General features: G+C 31.9%; 2 protein-coding genes across 6 annotated transcripts in view; one reads left to right on the top strand and one right to left on the bottom strand.

Moving 5' to 3' along the window:
• The window catches only part of LOC148622458 (m7GpppN-mRNA hydrolase NUDT17-like), a 31,801-nt gene that overhangs the window by 8,123 nt on the left and 6,448 nt on the right, over positions 1–17,230 (top strand). Inside the window, exon 8 of one of the 5 annotated variants that reach the window (XR_015920654.1) lies at positions 13,965–15,792. The exons of 3 other annotated variants lie outside the window; for them this stretch is intronic. The gene's annotated coding sequence lies outside the window, so the exon portion shown is untranslated. Of the gene's footprint in view, positions 1–11,011; positions 12,129–13,964; positions 15,793–17,230 lie in introns of those variants that run through there. One more of the 5 variants, XM_088572388.1, reaches the window with a different exon arrangement.
• Positions 449–17,185, bottom strand: LOC148622459 (uncharacterized). Its single transcript, XM_088572386.1, has 4 exons — positions 17,048–17,185; positions 15,528–15,681; positions 9,907–10,049; positions 449–3,712 (listed from the first exon to the last, which is right to left on the bottom strand). The coding sequence occupies exons 2-4, from the start codon at positions 15,675–15,677 to the stop codon at positions 2,104–2,106; spliced, it is 1,902 nt and encodes a 633-aa protein (XP_088428512.1). The 5' UTR covers positions 15,678–15,681; positions 17,048–17,185; the 3' UTR covers positions 449–2,103.

Raw genomic sequence — 17,230 nt, 5'->3', positions numbered from 1 at the left:
TTGGATATTTTAACTATTTTCACTACCATAAGTACCTGAATGGTTTGAATGGTACTTACCAGGACTCTAATAAATTGAATATTGAATTTGAAGTCTACTGCTGTCCATTGTTCAGTTTGATAGTAAACCAGTCTGTCAGATGACAAATATGTAGAAAGTTACTCCCCTTTGCTTAAAATCGTAGTCTTATTTATTTCCACTGAAATAAAAATTCCAAGTTAAAAGATATTTTTGTGTTTTTTCATAAGTTAAGATGGACGTTTGACATATTGCTAAATTTCAATGAAGTTTTGATAAATCCACTTTACTAATTTATACCACTTTATAAGATTCGTACTTATTTATTATTATGCATGCCGAATGTTATCATTCTGTCAAATTTTTAAATTATGATTACCTTGTATACATCAAGGTAAAGCATTGAGGCTACTATTAATAAGAAAAACAATTCTTGAAACTGATTGTTTTTAATTTTCATGAAACTGAAAAATATAAAATATATAACAAACTTTTAAAAGTTCCTGCTACTAAAATTGTACAGTAAACATTGTATGTGTTATGATAAATAATTTATTATTTACAAGTAAAAACAAATTGATCTAGAACTATTGTAGGAAAAAGTACCCGAGAATATAATAAATATCAGTATCTGTAAGAATCTGGCAGTGGGTGAAACATGGTATGAAAAAAACCCACCAGTTTGATAGTTTAATTTGACTACTTGCACCATCAGAATCAAGGAAAAAAAGCAAGATTTTCAACATCACTTTGGTAAATTGAGATATAATTTCATTGAAATGCACTGTAAATGAACATATCAAGGGCAGATAACTATGGCAAAAACCTCATTTTTCTAACATTCTATTAAAAATTTTTGAGCTAATCTAGTGATACAGAGATCAAATAATGGTCTTTTCAAATAGAGAAAAGCATCCTTGAGTGAAATTATATTGTCAGATCGGTGGAGTTTTGACATGCATGTTTCAGATTTTTCCCATTTTGCCAGATCCTTACAAATACTTACACTTAATAGCTAGTTCAACTACTCTCAAGGTATTATTCCATAGAATAGCACTGTTAATAATAATTAATTTAATATTTACATAAACATAATTGTAGGTCAAATAAATAGCATGCACTGTGGAATGAATATCAATAAAAAGGTTTGCTAATTATATTAAGGTAGCTCCAAATTATTTACTTTCATTTTCAGAACTACTCATGCAAAACATATATTTCCTCTTAATTTTCTTCCCTCTTTTGTTCTTTAAATGATTTTTTATTGGCAAAGCACTTGAGAAAAATAGGGAATCTAATGGGACAAAAATTGATACATTGTCACACTGTGGGTCAATTAATCTATGCACATCAACAATTAAAAAAAAATCTTTGGTCATTGAAAGAGTTATAGATACCAGTTGGGTAGCCCTACCTCCTATCTGAGTCAATTGCAATATCCATGTTTTGGATAGTTAGAAAATCAAAATAACAGGTTCTCAATGGTATAACTTAGTTATCATTCATTAGGAGTCTCTAGTTTCTGATTGTATCTTCCAAAAAAGTGATAGTTTTATTTACTTCCCAATACCATAATGTACTTGTGGTGTACTGATTCTTTAAGTTGCTTTATTTTGACTATCATAGAATTTTTGGTTTTAAATGAGGATAAAAAAGACTTTCCTTGCTGACTGCTTAATTAGTGAAAACAAAAACAAAAAATTGGAAGAAAGAGTAAGTAATTTGGAGTCATATAACAATCACAATAAGGTAGGGATAATTAATTCATCTCTTTTTAATTATACATGAAGATTGAACATGTTGTTTAAATGTAAAAATAATGAAAAAGGGGAAAAATATATCTATCATATGCTGTACAGTTAAAAATTAAGATAAATATTAAATAAAAATGATACACTATATATGTTACATGGTTGGTATATATAGTGTAAATACTATATTCAGTGATTCTGTACATGTATCTAAAACAAGACATTGTCTTACATGTAGTTGAAGAAAATTAAATGTCTGTAACTAGTTGATATTGCTTTCAGTTTTTGTGTGTAAACATACTTCACCACCTACATTTTTACTTTAACTTTTATATTACATTTGAAGGTTGTGATTGTTTGGTGTTAGTTTCAATTTTTTCCTGACTGCAGAGTTAGCAGTCATGGTGAGTTTCTTTGGTTTTGTACCAGTATTTTGTTGACTTGTTTCTGATAGAGCTTGATTTCCAACAACGGATTCTTGATTGTATTGTTCAGGAGTCATGAAATCAGAAATTTCTGCCCTGCTGTTTGCAGAATTTGGTCGTAGTAAGTTTTGTGTTGGAGTTTGATAAAGACCATGTTGTGGTAAAACTTGTTGGAAGGTACCTGCAGCATGTCTTGTATGTAATGTTGTGGTAGACATTTGACTTTGTGTTATAGTGTGTGTAGTGACATGACCATGAAAGTTGAATGGTATGGGTATGTTTTGTGATGTTAGATTTTTAGTTGGTATAAAAGTTGCCTGTGTACTGATTTGTGAGCCTACAATGTTGTGTGTGGGAACACTTTTCATTGGAATGTGTATTATTGGATTTTGTTGTCTATGAGTCTGTATTTGGTGTTGGTTATAAGAAGGTACTAATATGTTTGTGTGGATGGTTTTAGGTTGGTTGATTAACTCTCTTTGTCCAGATCTATTGACATGCAAATTTTGTGTCTTTCCATTTTCGAAAATAAATTCTTGTGTGTATGGAAATATAGACAAGTTTCTAGAATTGGCAAAATGGTTGACATTGCTTGAATTAGTATTAATCAAGGCTGAGCTTGGTTGGTAGTTATTAATGTGTTCATTGTTTTGCAGATTTTCAAATGATAGGTCTTGACCTATTGGTTTCCTAGCAACACTTACTGAAACCTCTGACTTTGGAGTGGAATGCATTGGGAACCTAATAGATGGAAGTAATGGTTCAGGTTGCCTGGAAACTTGAAATGAGACATCATGTAAAGCATCTAAACAGTCCCCTGAGGGATGAACAAGTCTTGATTTGGAGACCATATCTATAATATTAGAAGGAGAATTGACATAACTGGTTAAGAATCTATTCGGTACATCTTCAATATTTTGATGTGCAGAAACTAAGTTTTGACCAGCATTTAACATTGTCAAGTTTTCTGGTGCTATAGGTATCCATTCACCTAAATGTTGTCTGGCAGTAAACAGTGGATTGACATTGCAGTGTAAATTCTTTGTTGTTCCATCTGAAGCTGTCTCATGGACTTTCAATGATGGTACAACTGAACATACTGGGGTCAGGTTGGATTGGCTTAACTTCACACTTTGACCTTCTGAACTTTGAATGGTTGATTGTATATGTGGTGGTGGTTGAATTTGAATGCTGTTGTTCATTGAGTTTGTATAAAGTTTTGCATTTGTAGATAGTGTTTGCTTTGAAAATGTTAAGATAGACTTTTTGTTTGCTTTAGTTACAAGAATTTTTGGCTTCTCTCTTTTGGAATTCTCTGTTCTAGAATTATCATTACTAGAAATTTGAGGGATGGGCTTTTCTTTATTGAGGCCAGTTTGAAGCTGAGATGTCTTTCCAGTTTTACATAAATCTGAATTGGATGTTTGTTGGACAGGATCTGTCACTTGACTTTCTTCATGCTTAACTGACATTGGAGCAGATGATTCTGATGTCTGATACAACTTCACTTGTTTCTTTCTTAAAAAAAAACAAAAACAAGAAAACATTAATATGATTTTAAAAATACATTTACATGTAATTTGGAAAAAATAAACAAAGCTGAAAAAGTCTAAGGCCAAGACAATAGCAGAAACTATTAGGCCAAATAAAATTATATCTCTGTTTCTTGTTAAATGTTAAAAAAAAATTATTCTGTCAGTCAGGATTTAATTTAATTTAATTTACTTACTTTTTCCCAAAATTTCATAGAAAACAAGTTCAAGAAACGTCTTATTAACCACCCAAAATATGTGGAAACCAAAATTTGACTACCACCTGTAAAATTTTAGGTCATTTGATGGTACTTTTCGTTGTTTGTTAACTTGAAAATAAGTCAGTTGGAGTGGGGGGGGGGGGGGGGGGCAAGGCATAACTTGCTCAGGTAACGGCAAACAAAGGTATAATTTTATTTAGCCTTATCAGAACTACTATATACTCTGAGAGTACTTGATAAAAATGAATGAAAGTGAACACAACTGGAACATCATACAACAATTAGCAAATTAGTGAGATGAACAGGAGTTGTCAATGACCTATGACCCACAGGGGAATAAACACGTTTCAAGAAATAAGTCTATAAGTATATATATTGATGACTGAGTCCAAGTAGTGTTTGGCATTGTTAAACATTTTAATATTCCTCTTGCAAGGTGAATTAAGGACTTGCATGCCAGGTGTGTGACCCATCCAGTTGGATAATATTTATCTCAATGTTATTGCAAACATTTGTTTGTTATCTGCTCTGAGTTATGTTGAGTTAACATGGACATGCCTTCAGATGTGAAAATTGCTAGGTCCACATTGCCTATGAGTGAATGAGTTACTTAGAACCCAAGGAACAAGCAATGCAAGTTGGAAAAATTATCTACCAGATGATAGAATGATATAACAGATGAACCATTTAAATGACTGAACGGCTAAAGACCAAAAAATAGAAAGCACACAATGTGAATGATTATTACCGTATACCCCATGCCATGGACAGTATGTTTTTGACCTGTCCGTCATTAGTTTTCTTAACTTTTTTTTAAACACATCTGTATTTTGCTTATTTTTGGTATGCGAGTCTGGAATGATGAGTTACAGATCAAGTTTATGTTTTGCTCTGCTTTGCTGATTTTTACCAAAATTACGAGCCTTGGACATAGCAAATTTTACAAAAATAATGGTTTTCCAGAAATTTTTTTTATAAACGCTTGCAGATATTGGGATGATTTTTGGTCTGTGAGTCTACCTTGATGAGTTACAGATCAAATATATGTTTTGTTCTGCTCTGTTAATTTTTATTGAAATTACTATTTTCTAAATAATGGCAGATATTGAACTGATTTTTGGTGAGTCTACCAAGATGAGTTACAGATCAAGTTTACTTCTTGTTCCAATCTGCTGATTTTTACTTTATACTTTAAAAATAAAAGGTCTTGAACTTTCAAATTTCATTAAACTAACAGTTTTCCAAATTTTTATCTCAGCACTTTCAGACATTTAGCTGATTTTTGGCATGTGAGCCTACAATGTACCATGATGAGAAACAGATAAAGTTTATGTTTCATTGAGATTTTCTATGTATTAAGGCCCTCTGAACTTGCTTTGTTTTTTTTCTTCAAATACTTTTTATTAGATAGTAGAATATGTGGATGTGTGGGATATGTGAGTGGGCTCAATAAGGTTCTTTAATTTTCGTATCATGTATATAAGACTCTGATTCATGTCCAGTGCCTCAAACATATCTGATTTCACAAACAGGCCTGATCATATTGTGATGTCAATTACAGTCTTTGATATTGCAAATCATTTTACATACTACTATGGTGCAGTCACTCTCACAAATGTGTCTAATTCCATCACACAAAAATATCAGATTTACAGTTTTCTAACAAAACAATATATGTAAGTTTTTTCAATTTGTTGGAGATTGGAGAGACAATATTTCTTTGATATCTTCCCCATATTTGTGTGTGACCACTAAAATGCATGGTTCATATTCATCATTTTGCAGTCCTGAAATGTGTTCTTAGGGCATTAATAGCTGTAGCTTAATTATTATGCAATGCAGAGTACGTTTGTGGGAACAATTGCCAAGTAAACAAGTTCGGAGTTATGTGACATACTATGGATATGTTTTTGAGTCCTACATGTCCATAGCTTATAAAAAAAACTTTCTTGTCTACAATTTTCTCTTCTGTTTAGGTTATTTTTCCATTTCTATTGATTCTATTGGATTTGCAGTAATTGGACTTAATTTCTGTGATTATTTGAATTTTTTAAGTGAACATTTTCTCTGAAGCAGTTAATTGTCTAAAGGGAGAAAAACTATACCTTGGCCTGGTTGAAAACTAGAGGCTCTAAAGAGCCTATTACTCTCACCTGGAAAATCCGAAATAATGTGGCCATATCATTTTATCAAGTGGGACAAAAATAAAATCTTTTAAAGAGGTTCCTTCTCATCATTCCCGTCAAGATTACTGATCCTTGGATAATCATACGCAAAGATATATGCCAAAATATATTTCCAACAACATTTATAATTAAAACTTTTAGCAGCTGCGACTATCTGATCCACATTAAAAGTGGAGCATTTGAAAGATTAACTTTCTTATCAAGTCTCAAAACATTGTCACCAATGGTTTCAGTGGAGTTGATATCTTAAAATTGGCAAATCAGATTGAAGAAAGCCTCTGGGACCGTCTTTTTGAATGAAACAGAACCAAAACTATGTTTACACTTTCTCTTTTCTTTCAAGTTCAATTACCACTGGCTCAGTTTTGTAAGAGCATGGCCAAAATGTGTTTCACCATGTCTATTAGGGTGTCAATGGCAAATTTGAATGGTAGCAGCCAACCAAAGCCAAATAGAAAGAATATTGTTTGTAGAGGGCATTTAGGACAACTATCCACAAGTGTCAGTGGTTTAAGAAGAGTCAGTCTTTCAAAAATTGGTCAATCAAAAGCAAATTTTAGGAATTTTTTTTTAATAGATTATGGTATTAAAAAGGGCCTTGCGACAAAAAGTGGCAGTTGCCATATAGGAATCATTCTGCCCATGTGTATCTTGTTTAATTTTATTTAAAGGGGAGATAACTGTACAAATAGCTTAATAAATATCAGTTAAAGTCGATGGTAAATCATTATTATGCTTTATCTGATAACAAGATGTAGGGATGGTAAACATTTTAGCATTAATTAGAAGTTCATACAACTTATGAAGAGTTTTTTTAGGATAGGCAGGTACTAGGTAGGGATTATTTCTTTTTCACTGACTCTACAGGAGAACCATTCTGACTTTAAGAGTGCTTTTCAAAAAATTACAAAATAAACTTAAGGGTATTCTATAATAGGATGTTAAGGAAAATAGGAAGTACATATGTTTCTATTTTGCCTAAAGAGTTTGCCATGTGTTCATTTTTCAAGATAAAGAAAGTTCGAATTTGGATAAAAATGATGAAGCAGCCACTTCTTTTTGTGGCTACTTCATCATTTTTGCGGTTAAATTTTTTTTTTAAAACAAAATTACAGCTGTTGATAAATAGTTTGCAGATATAAACAATACCGGTACCCATTTTAAAAAATATATATTTCAAAATGATTTAAATGATGGAAATGACAGATAATGCCGGTAAGCATTTTTAGTCATTAAAAATTCCCCAAAAAAATTGGATATATCCATTTGTTTCATATATGTTACATGATTAATAAGGAAAAAATAACTCCGTCAAAATATCATACTATACATGCAATTGACAAAAATGGAACCAAGAAAAAAAAAACCTGACAAACCATTATTTTTATTGAGTTATCTCCCCTATCCAATGTATATTGTTTGTTTGTTGGGGTTTAACGTCCGAGCAGCAATATTTCAGCTATATTCAGACGATGAACATGAAATTGATGATAAAATGAACATGAAATGATGATGAAATGGAAAAGGAATGGGACACAAGGACAATGGGATCGACAAATTTTGATTGCCACTGGAAATAGGGAGAGGTGGGTAGGGTCAGGCAATTTAGCCTCCTGTGGCAGAGCCCTATGGTTCCTACTCCGGGAGAATACCACAGTAGGGTTCTTTAACGTGCGAGAAACGTGGCATCTTTCCCAACACGGTGCACCACTATGGTTTGCGGTCAGGTTTTCCGTATTATAGCCTGACAACCCCAGCATGTAACACCCCAGGGGTACCCCATTCCACCACCTGGGGCACACATCCCAGTTGCTCTGTGGGCAGAGCGTCCTAGCCCCCAGCTAAGGTTCTGAGCACTATTTAGTCGCCTTTTACGACACGCTTAGCGCTGCTGCAGGCTTATTCTTTTAACACCCGTACCTGCACGGGGCCTTTCCAATGTATATCTTAATAGAAATTTTGAAATGCTTGTTTTGAGTTTTTCACCTTTTTTTGGTAGTAAATATTGGGGATAATGTTATAGGTTTAAATGAAAACATTTTCTGTTGCAAATATTTTAAAGTTAAAATACATTTTGACTGGAATACTAGAACATGGGAGTTAAGGTACCAAGTTCCAAATAATGAACTCAGAGATAGGTGTCCGTCAAACAGAACATCAGTATAAAAGATGATACAAGAAGTTTCCGTGACCCAAACTAACAATGTGGTAAATGTCTTGGGTTATCATATCATTAAAGGACCTTTATTCCATCTGGACTAGTTAAAACAATATAATATTAGAGAACCTTAAATTTTTAGCTTTCGGGCAACCTCATATTTTTATAAGTTTTTAATCTTGTAATCGACCTATTATTCTGCAACTGAAATTATTTCCATGAAAGGTTCTGAAAATTGAGCAGACAAAGTTAATAACAGGATTTATCAAGATACAAGTCACACAGACCTATTTTGCTGAGTTTACATGCCAAAATTTTAAATCATTCCTATGAGGTGTTCCCTATCTAATACATTGGAATCATCTTATTTGTCCTTTATTCTGTCTGTCCATCGAAGTTTTGTCACAATTATCTTGGCTCCCAATGGATGGATTGATTGAAAATCAGATGTATGGCTTCATATAGATTAGATGGGGCATATGTTGTTAGCAATTTTTTGTGCTGACCAATATCAACATCTTTTCAGTGGGACTTTGCCATTTTTCACTATATAGAATGATGAAAAAATTTGTGTCACAAAAATTTCAGGTCCTAATAAATGAATTGTTTCAAGTTTGGTGTATGGCTTCATATATATGAGACAAACATAGGGGATTTTAGTCTCTGATATCAACTTCCTGTGCATGTGGGGTATGCCTAGCATGACAATGCATGCAACTTCATGTTGCTATATGAATGCAGATGGATTAAGATTTATATATGCAGCCCCAAACCCTTTAATTGGTCTGTCAAATTATTTGACAGAGCAATGACTGAATGATAACCATAAAACAAGAATAAAAATGGAGATCAAATGTATCAAGGAGACAACTATCCCACCTGGATGAAAAAGGCTCAAGGTCAAATATTAAGTGTATAAGTGGTGTTGGATGAAGTCAAGTAAAAGATGAGCAATTTATTTATTTAATTTTTGAATTTTAAGTTGAACAAATTAGATATGAAGTAACTACAATTATCATAAAAGTTCCAATTGTAGTTATTAAAAAAAGAAACAAAAGTAAATTCTAAAGCATTGAGAATTACATACATCAAATGATCAATCAGAAATCACCAAAAAAAAAGGATTCATCATTATTTTTTACATATTGGTTAATATACTATACATGTAAGTACATGAATTTATATAAATTTGCAAGATGACTGAGAAAGATGCTCAGTAATAGATATGATCTATTATAATATAACAAGAATAGGTATTGTGAATATGGCAAAGAGACAACAACCCCACTGGGATGAAAATGTCGTAAGTATAAATGTCTAACTTAAAATAAAAAAAAACTGTTTTTGCTGGAAGGTGAGAAAATAAATTTGACAAGGTGAAAGGGCAAACAAATAATTGTAGTTGATGTCTAAATTTTTAAGATTTAAAAAAGTACAAAGTAAAAAGTTTTTAACATTAGCTTTTGTAAAAAAAAAAATCTGCTAGATTAGTAAAAGTTCTACCAAAGATTATAAAATACAAATACACAATGTATACTAATATATTTCACATGCTCTTACTTTTCCATTTTTTCTTAAAAAAATACAAAATTGGACAGTTTCCAACACATCTTACTTTTTCAGTCTAAGTTTGTTGGTGTCATCCTTTAAGTCAGACATTCCAATATGATCAATACACAATCCATTGGGTAAGAAAGATACAAGATACTCTGCTAGTTCTTGTTGATCAGATAACAGCAACTCTATGTATCTTGTTGTCTGTGAAAAAAAGAGAGAAAAAAGTAATATATTTATTTAAGACTGTAAATATGGCCAGTATATGAAATGTTTAATGAAAGACAGTATAAAATATTGTATATGAGCTACTTAATTTTGGAATCCAGAAAAGATGTCTCTGGTTCATTTTGAAAATATGGATGTATTGTGTGTATTGTTTCATTCTGTTTTATAGATGGTAAAATTTAACGAAAAGCTCACAGTTTTTATCAGTTTAGATTGAAGATCAGAATTGATATAGCAGTCGCCAGAGCTACTAGATTTGTAAAGCCTGTTAGCATCTAAAATTATCTTACACGACCGCAGGAAAATAGTCCCACTGGCATACTCCATTAAGGTTCAAATGCATATAGTTAGGCCCACTTTATAGGTATTTCTGATTTGTCATATTTAATTTTATGCTATTTATGCCAATAAACAAACCCAATAAATAAATTTTACTGCGAACTAAATATGATGATTAATTGGTATGTATTAACAACAATCCAATAAAAAAATATTTTACCTCTAACCTCACCAGTACCTGTTTATTTCTATTCATTTATCAGAATAAACCAATCGTTCATTATATTATATTCAATATGTCGCCTACAAATACAATATTCTTAGATGCATATAATAAACCATTTGATGTTAAGCTAGAAATAAAAACCTTGCGAGATTATAAATAGTAATCGCTCATAGAAATGAAAAAGAGCAATGCTGAATGCCAATTGGAATGGTTGTTTACAGAAATTTCATGCAGGTCCTGGTGGATCCATATACTAGTATTATCAAAAAGGGGACAGTGGTTCCGATCAAGAAACTTATATAAAGAGGTTCCAGGCGTCAGGCAAGAACTACACTTCTTGCTCAAGGCTAATATTTATCACTCATTTTTTGCTAAACTTTTAACAAACCTTATCCTGATCTATCACTTACTGCATCTTGTATTTTCATTACAGAGATGACAGATAAAATGAAACTGCTTATAGACAATGGCAGGAATATTTCGATAATACATTTCTAAGGAATGGTGTTAGCCTGTGGTCTGGTGATATAGCTTTTTTGTAATAATCATTCTATTTTGCTATTTGGCCATGTATTATAATGATAGACCTGTAGGTGCTTCAGGGCCTTAAAAGTGCATTGCTAGTGTTTCCCGCACAAGACACAATTGTTGAAATTTCATTATACTTCGGTGTTTATGTAAATGTACGTGTCTCTGGAATTAGGTGCCCAGAAACTCAACGCTTTTACATTATTTATTTATCATTATGATATGTTTATTATAACAATTTTTCTATAGCGCTTCAAGTAATATTGTTTTAGATTAAGCATATTTTAAAATATACATACTAATAAAAATATAATACATTAACACACAAAAAATGTCAGGGTAGTAAAACTTGTCTAGTTACTTAGTAAAGTTAATAAATTGGAAATATTTACAAAAACAAGAATATATATAAATGAATCATAGGCGAATTAAGTAAAAATATATAGAATGAATTGGTAAAAAGTCTAAAATAAGTTTGCTATTTAAAAATTATCAAATAGAAGTTTAAAAACTTGAAATCTTATCAAAATTAATTATTACCAGCAAAACAATAATTTTGAAAAGAAATATATGTGCTACTAAAACATACAATGTACACATTATAACAGAAACATACCACCAGTTAAAACAAAGGTTCAATAATCAAAAGCAAGCAAACGTCTATGGTATTATGTATCAAAAAAACAAAGTTAAGGATTTAAAAATGCTGTCGGAAAAAGTGTTTTTGACTTCTTTTTAAAAATAAACACTAACTTTGCATTATGTTGTTCTTTTGGTTATGCTTTCCAAAGGGTGGCTGCCGCTTTATCGAACCTTCTATTGCAGTAGGTTTTGGATCGCACAATAGGAGTTGCAAGTGTTAAATTGTTTTCAGACCTTAATGATCTTGATGACCTGTATAAGTTTACAAGTTCACTTAGATATAGTGGCGCTTCTTGTTTCATGTACATGTACTTGAATACATAATTTTGTATTGCACCCTGTAATGTACAGGCAATCAATAAAGAGACTCAAGTGATGAAGTAATGTGTTTGAGTTTCTTTTTTCTTGTTACCACTCACACAGCAATGTCCTGTAGTCTCTGAATGACACAAGCTGGTATAGTCCATAGAGTAATCTAATTGATAGATAATTAATGAATTGACCAAAGTTTTACATGCATCCTTGTTGATGTACGGACGTATGTGGCCTATGTTTCGAATTTGATAAAAACATGGTCTTGAAACTGAACTGACTTGTTGATGCATTGAAAGTCTTATCAAAATGAACGACCAGATTTTCTATAAAGTCATAACTTGTAATGATGTTTCCTTTAAACGTGAGATGGCAATCCTTCAAATCCTTCACTCGATGTTTCGGAGCAAAAAGCATCAGTTCTGTTTTGTCCTTGTTCATGTTAAACATGTTTACATGACATACAGTTGTCTTTGCGATAACTTGTAGGACTTGAGCTATATAGCTTATCAACTGACAAATGTAACTTGTTAAGAGGGACATGTATCTAAAGACATGGTTTATTTCAATGATTGTGGCTGAAGTTTGAATGATTTGACTGACAGTTTCGACTTAAAGATTTTTAAATTGAATTTCAAATTGAAAATTTAGAAACTGGTAAAGTTCAACTAGTAGTTTGTAGTTAATTTATACAGTATGTTGGATGTTTTGTGCAAATTCATATATAGGTGTTCTATGTAAACCATCATCGATCCTGAATTTTTCGAAAACTGGTGCACTGCATGCTACGATGCAACTCAATTTTTTTTATGTGTTTATGAAATGTCCTTCATAATCAAAATGGTGAATTTAAAAATAAATCAAAAAGTTAAATACAACATTTACAACAATAAGCCTGTGTTTAGATACGTTTGAATTCGTTCCTTGTACTTTCCTTTAATTCCTTCTTTTATCTCATATTTTTGCAATTTGACGATTATTTGAGGTGTAAAAATTCAAACGCTCTATATAAATTGATTCAGTACATGAGTATTTTGATTTGTCTGATGGTATATATGCTACAATATGAGCATCAGTTTCATGAATTACTTTCAAACCCTGTTGCAGGAAAGTTGAAGTGAGAAGTTGAAAAATAAAAAAATGGCATAGGGAAATGAATTCCATTTTTAATGTGTTCTATCCTTCAGTTAGAACATTTTTTTAAAGTAAGGAAAGAATACTAGAAAAAGTTGAGAGGGAGTACATGCAAAAACCAGGCAGTACATGACAAATTTTGTACTAAAAATATTTCATTTATTTCATATTGCAAATACATCCTATCTCAAAGTTGAATGTTGATTTTTGATTAATGGTAAATGTGATGGCTGAAGAGATATAAATTACATAGTAGGCATTGAAGTTCATTGAAAAAGGGAGATGACTCTTTTATTTTGTGCAAAATTTGGTTGCTTTACAATCATTTCTGAACTATCCATTGTCAATTTTAAAGAATCTTTGTACTACAAAGTATTTGACATATGTATGATAAATCCATTACATTGGAACAAAAAAGTTAATGGGATAAAATTTACCCAATTCCACTCATATCATAGGGTCTGCCTGATTTTTACCTGGACAGCATCTTAATAGGGTAATCACAGATATCCCTATTATGTCAAATGAGCATTTACTTAAAAAAATTAATATTTCATTTTTTTGCTTCATTGGCATGTAAAAGTGTTGACTACTCACACATTTTCAATGTTTCATCAGCATGTAAAACCATTGACCATGCACATTTTCACGGTAGTGCTTCATGTTCAAAATGTGTGAGTGGTCACACCAATGAAACATCAAAAAACGAAACATTTAATTCTTGTTATTAAATTTCATTTATTTCTTTTCTTTTTTCTGTTTCATTTCAGATATACATAGAAAATGGACAATATTCAGTGATCAATAAAAGTAATCCACTTAATTGTGGGCATGGCCTTTTTAAGATGTGTTTCATTGACTCATGAAATGAAGCTGATTATCCAATGAGATAAGCATATTTAATGATATGCACAGTAAATATAATTATTCCTGTATGGTAAAGCAATATACACCATAATCAAAGTTGACAGTATTGTATGGTTTTAAGTTGTAAATATCTTGGAATACCTTCAGATATTTAACAGTATGACAGTAGATCAATGAAAAGACAGACACTAAGGCAGATATTGCCCTGGTATACCCCATTTGTGCTTAGATGTTAGGTAGATTTTCTATCAATCATCAATAATCATATGCATGTGCATGAAGAAGAACACAAATAGATAAAAATATTTTTAGAAGTCTTACTTTAAAAATTAGGATTGGTTTCACAATACTTATTAGGATCAAATACCATAACAAAAATTATCTCACTCGTCATTAACATTTTAAAAAAAAGAATCTTCTCCACTGATTCTTGAGAGATTAATTCCCCATCATGAAGAGGATATGACCTATCTGTCAGAATTTTAGAAAAATTGAACTGGTTTCACTAACCACATCTAAATTTTTCCATTATTTTACATGTTGAAGTAATTTTCAAAGTTCTGCTGTGAATTCCCAGGACAATTGACATCTCAAAGTTGTATACCATTTCGAGGCTTGGAAAATAAGGCTTTCAAAATCATAATGCTGGTGGTACAATGATAGTAGAAATTCTTCACAAAATTTACTTGAATAAATAATACTGAAAATCCAAATTTTTACATTTTCTGCTATCTGACAGCATGGAGGCAAATTACTCACACATGTAAACAATATTCATACACTTTTGTAGTAAATTATAAATATGATTTGAAAGTACACATTTTCAGCTTTATTTTGACTACTTTTGATCAGAATACACACAAATAATGCACTTACAATGCATATATCTAGGTTCAGTGTATTTTTGGTACTACATAGGTGGTGGCCATTTAACATGGAAGTGGTGAGACCACAGCATAACTGCAGTTATGGCCCCAGAACTAGCAATTTTTTTTACAATTTTTGCTTTTTTCTTGATATAATTATTTCAAAAAGTCTTATCCTCAGAAACTATCCGACCGATTGGAAACAAACTTGGTGCGAATATTCCTTAGAGTATCCTGCCTAGGACTGATGCCATGTTGGATTTCTGTTCCATGGACAAACATGGCTGCAGTTACTAAAAATAGACTAAAGGGATGGGAACAACAGTACATAAGTATAGGATCTTCTTTAATTGATCAGGTCGGACAGATCGATGGATAAGGGTAAAATAATTTCCCCCAACTTTTAGTTGAGAAGGGCTTAAAAACACTTGAATCAACTTCGTACATTTTTTGTATCTCTTACTCCTTACATACCATGTCCTGAATCATTTTTAAACACACAAAATTTATGTAGTGAACTGTCTTAGGAACAGGAAAATTAGTGGGAGCACAATATTATACTTGTAGTTAGAAATAATCAAAGAAATAGAAAAGGATTACCCTCTTCTTGTTTTCTTCATCAGTTGGATCATAGTCTCCAAGAACACTTAATAATGTTAGGAAGACTTCTTTCTTATCCATGTAGTTAAACTTGATCATGTTCATCAAGGCTGTGAATGGTACCAGCTCATGTCTACTTATGGTCTCCATTTTCCTTAAAAAGATAAACAGATTTTGAATAAAGTTAGAAGCTACAACTATGACAATAATGTATACACTGAATACCTAACCTACCAGACCTGATCTGTAAAGTAGGAGTGAACAGGTAAATTATGTGAATGTCAAAATTGTTCATCAGTGAGCACATCTTAGAACTAGTCTAAGCATATTTTAAAAAATAAAAAATAAACCAACTTAACATAAGATAAATCATCAAATCAATCCTGGCAGCATAATGAAATAATACCAGGATTATGTTCACAAATGGAGCACCAATATTTTATGCAATCAAGTGTAGTTTTATTTAAAAAAAAACCATATTACTTTATTGTGTCTTTATAATTATACCACCCCAACCCGAAAGTGAAAAATTTGAAGACAGCAGAAACTTTTTTATTAATGATGAATAAGGTTCCAAACTTTAGCATTATGAGTGATAATGGATAAAGCCCTCTATACAAATTAACCTATGACCTTAGAACTATGGAAGGTCTGATTTTAGTCTGATAGGAACTTCTGGATGTGATCTGAGGTCAAAATATTTTACAAAACAAATTTAAAAAAACTCGGTCTACAGACAAGTCTTCCCCACAGTCGTCAGAAACCCACGGCTGATTTTGATATGTACCTTTGTAGAAAGGTACACATTGAAATCAGCTGTGACTTCTGAATATGAAGATTCCCATGTATACTTGGATCTAGGACTTCGGTCCCAAATCAAAATAAGTGACATATCTATTATTAAAGCCTCTCTAGCTTATAACATGCTTTGTACTTTTGCAGGTGAGTCCTGCCTAATATTTTATTGTAGTTGTAGTTTTCAATGCTGGACTTTCAAAGCAAGCATATAATAAAATCCAAATTACTTCCAAAAAAACTGTAGAACTTGGTCTTTTGCAAGAAACAGTTCCCACCAGTTGAAATGCCCTTTTAATGATTGTAGGTGGATCCAAGGGGCCTGAGTTGCCTATGCCCTCACTGTGAAATTGCAAACTGTAATAATTCACTCGAGGCATGCACTTACTAAGAATGGATGAAAATTTGTTTAAAATCTGCTATAAATAATTAATTTTAGCTACAACTTTGTCAACCCTTTTTCTTTTGGCATGAACAATTTCTTTTTTTCTACTGTGGTCTACTCCAGAATTTCAGGTTAGAATGCAGTGTAATCAGGAAATTTTTGGGGTAGATTTTTTGGGAAAAATTTTTTTTTTTTAATTTTGTTCCCCTGCTTGGTCATGAATAAGACATGATACTCAGGCACAGCCATGGGCAAACAAGCTTTGAAAAGGCTTTGTCTGAAGTTTTCTACCCTAACCTAAACATGTTGCCATTTGCTTAAAATAACGACTAGAAAATACCTTTTTCGATGTCACCAATGGATAAATATTCAAAACTAAATTAAACCTGAATTTGAAGTCAGGCGGGAACAAACTTTTAAAAAAAAAACTAGACAGGGTTTGTTTCCCTTTGATCCAGGTGGCGGGACGAAAACTACCAACTTCCGTATCGAATGACGCTTAGAATATTTGTCGTTGGGAGGA

Source organism: Perna viridis, chromosome 3 (genome assembly GCF_037379345.1).
Source record: "Perna viridis isolate PV_CMFRI_1.1 ecotype Kerala chromosome 3, ASM3737934v1, whole genome shotgun sequence".
NCBI classification, from domain to species: domain Eukaryota; kingdom Metazoa; phylum Mollusca; class Bivalvia; order Mytilida; family Mytilidae; genus Perna; species Perna viridis.
The sequence above is the reverse complement of the archived record's forward strand: the minus strand, read 5'-3'. Positions and strand labels throughout refer to the sequence as shown.

Coding starts and splice junctions, on each gene's coding strand:
- LOC148622459 (XM_088572386.1), bottom strand. CDS start 15,677: ATGGAGACCATAAGTAGACATGAGCTGGTACCATTCACAGCCTTGATG. Junction 10,050..15,527: donor ATGAAGAAAACAAGAAGAGG/GTAATCCTTTTC, acceptor TTTTTTTCACAG/ACAACAAGATACATAGAGTT. Junction 3,713..9,906: donor AACAAACTTAGACTGAAAAA/GTAAGATGTGTT, acceptor TTTTTTTTTAAG/AAAGAAACAAGTGAAGTTGT.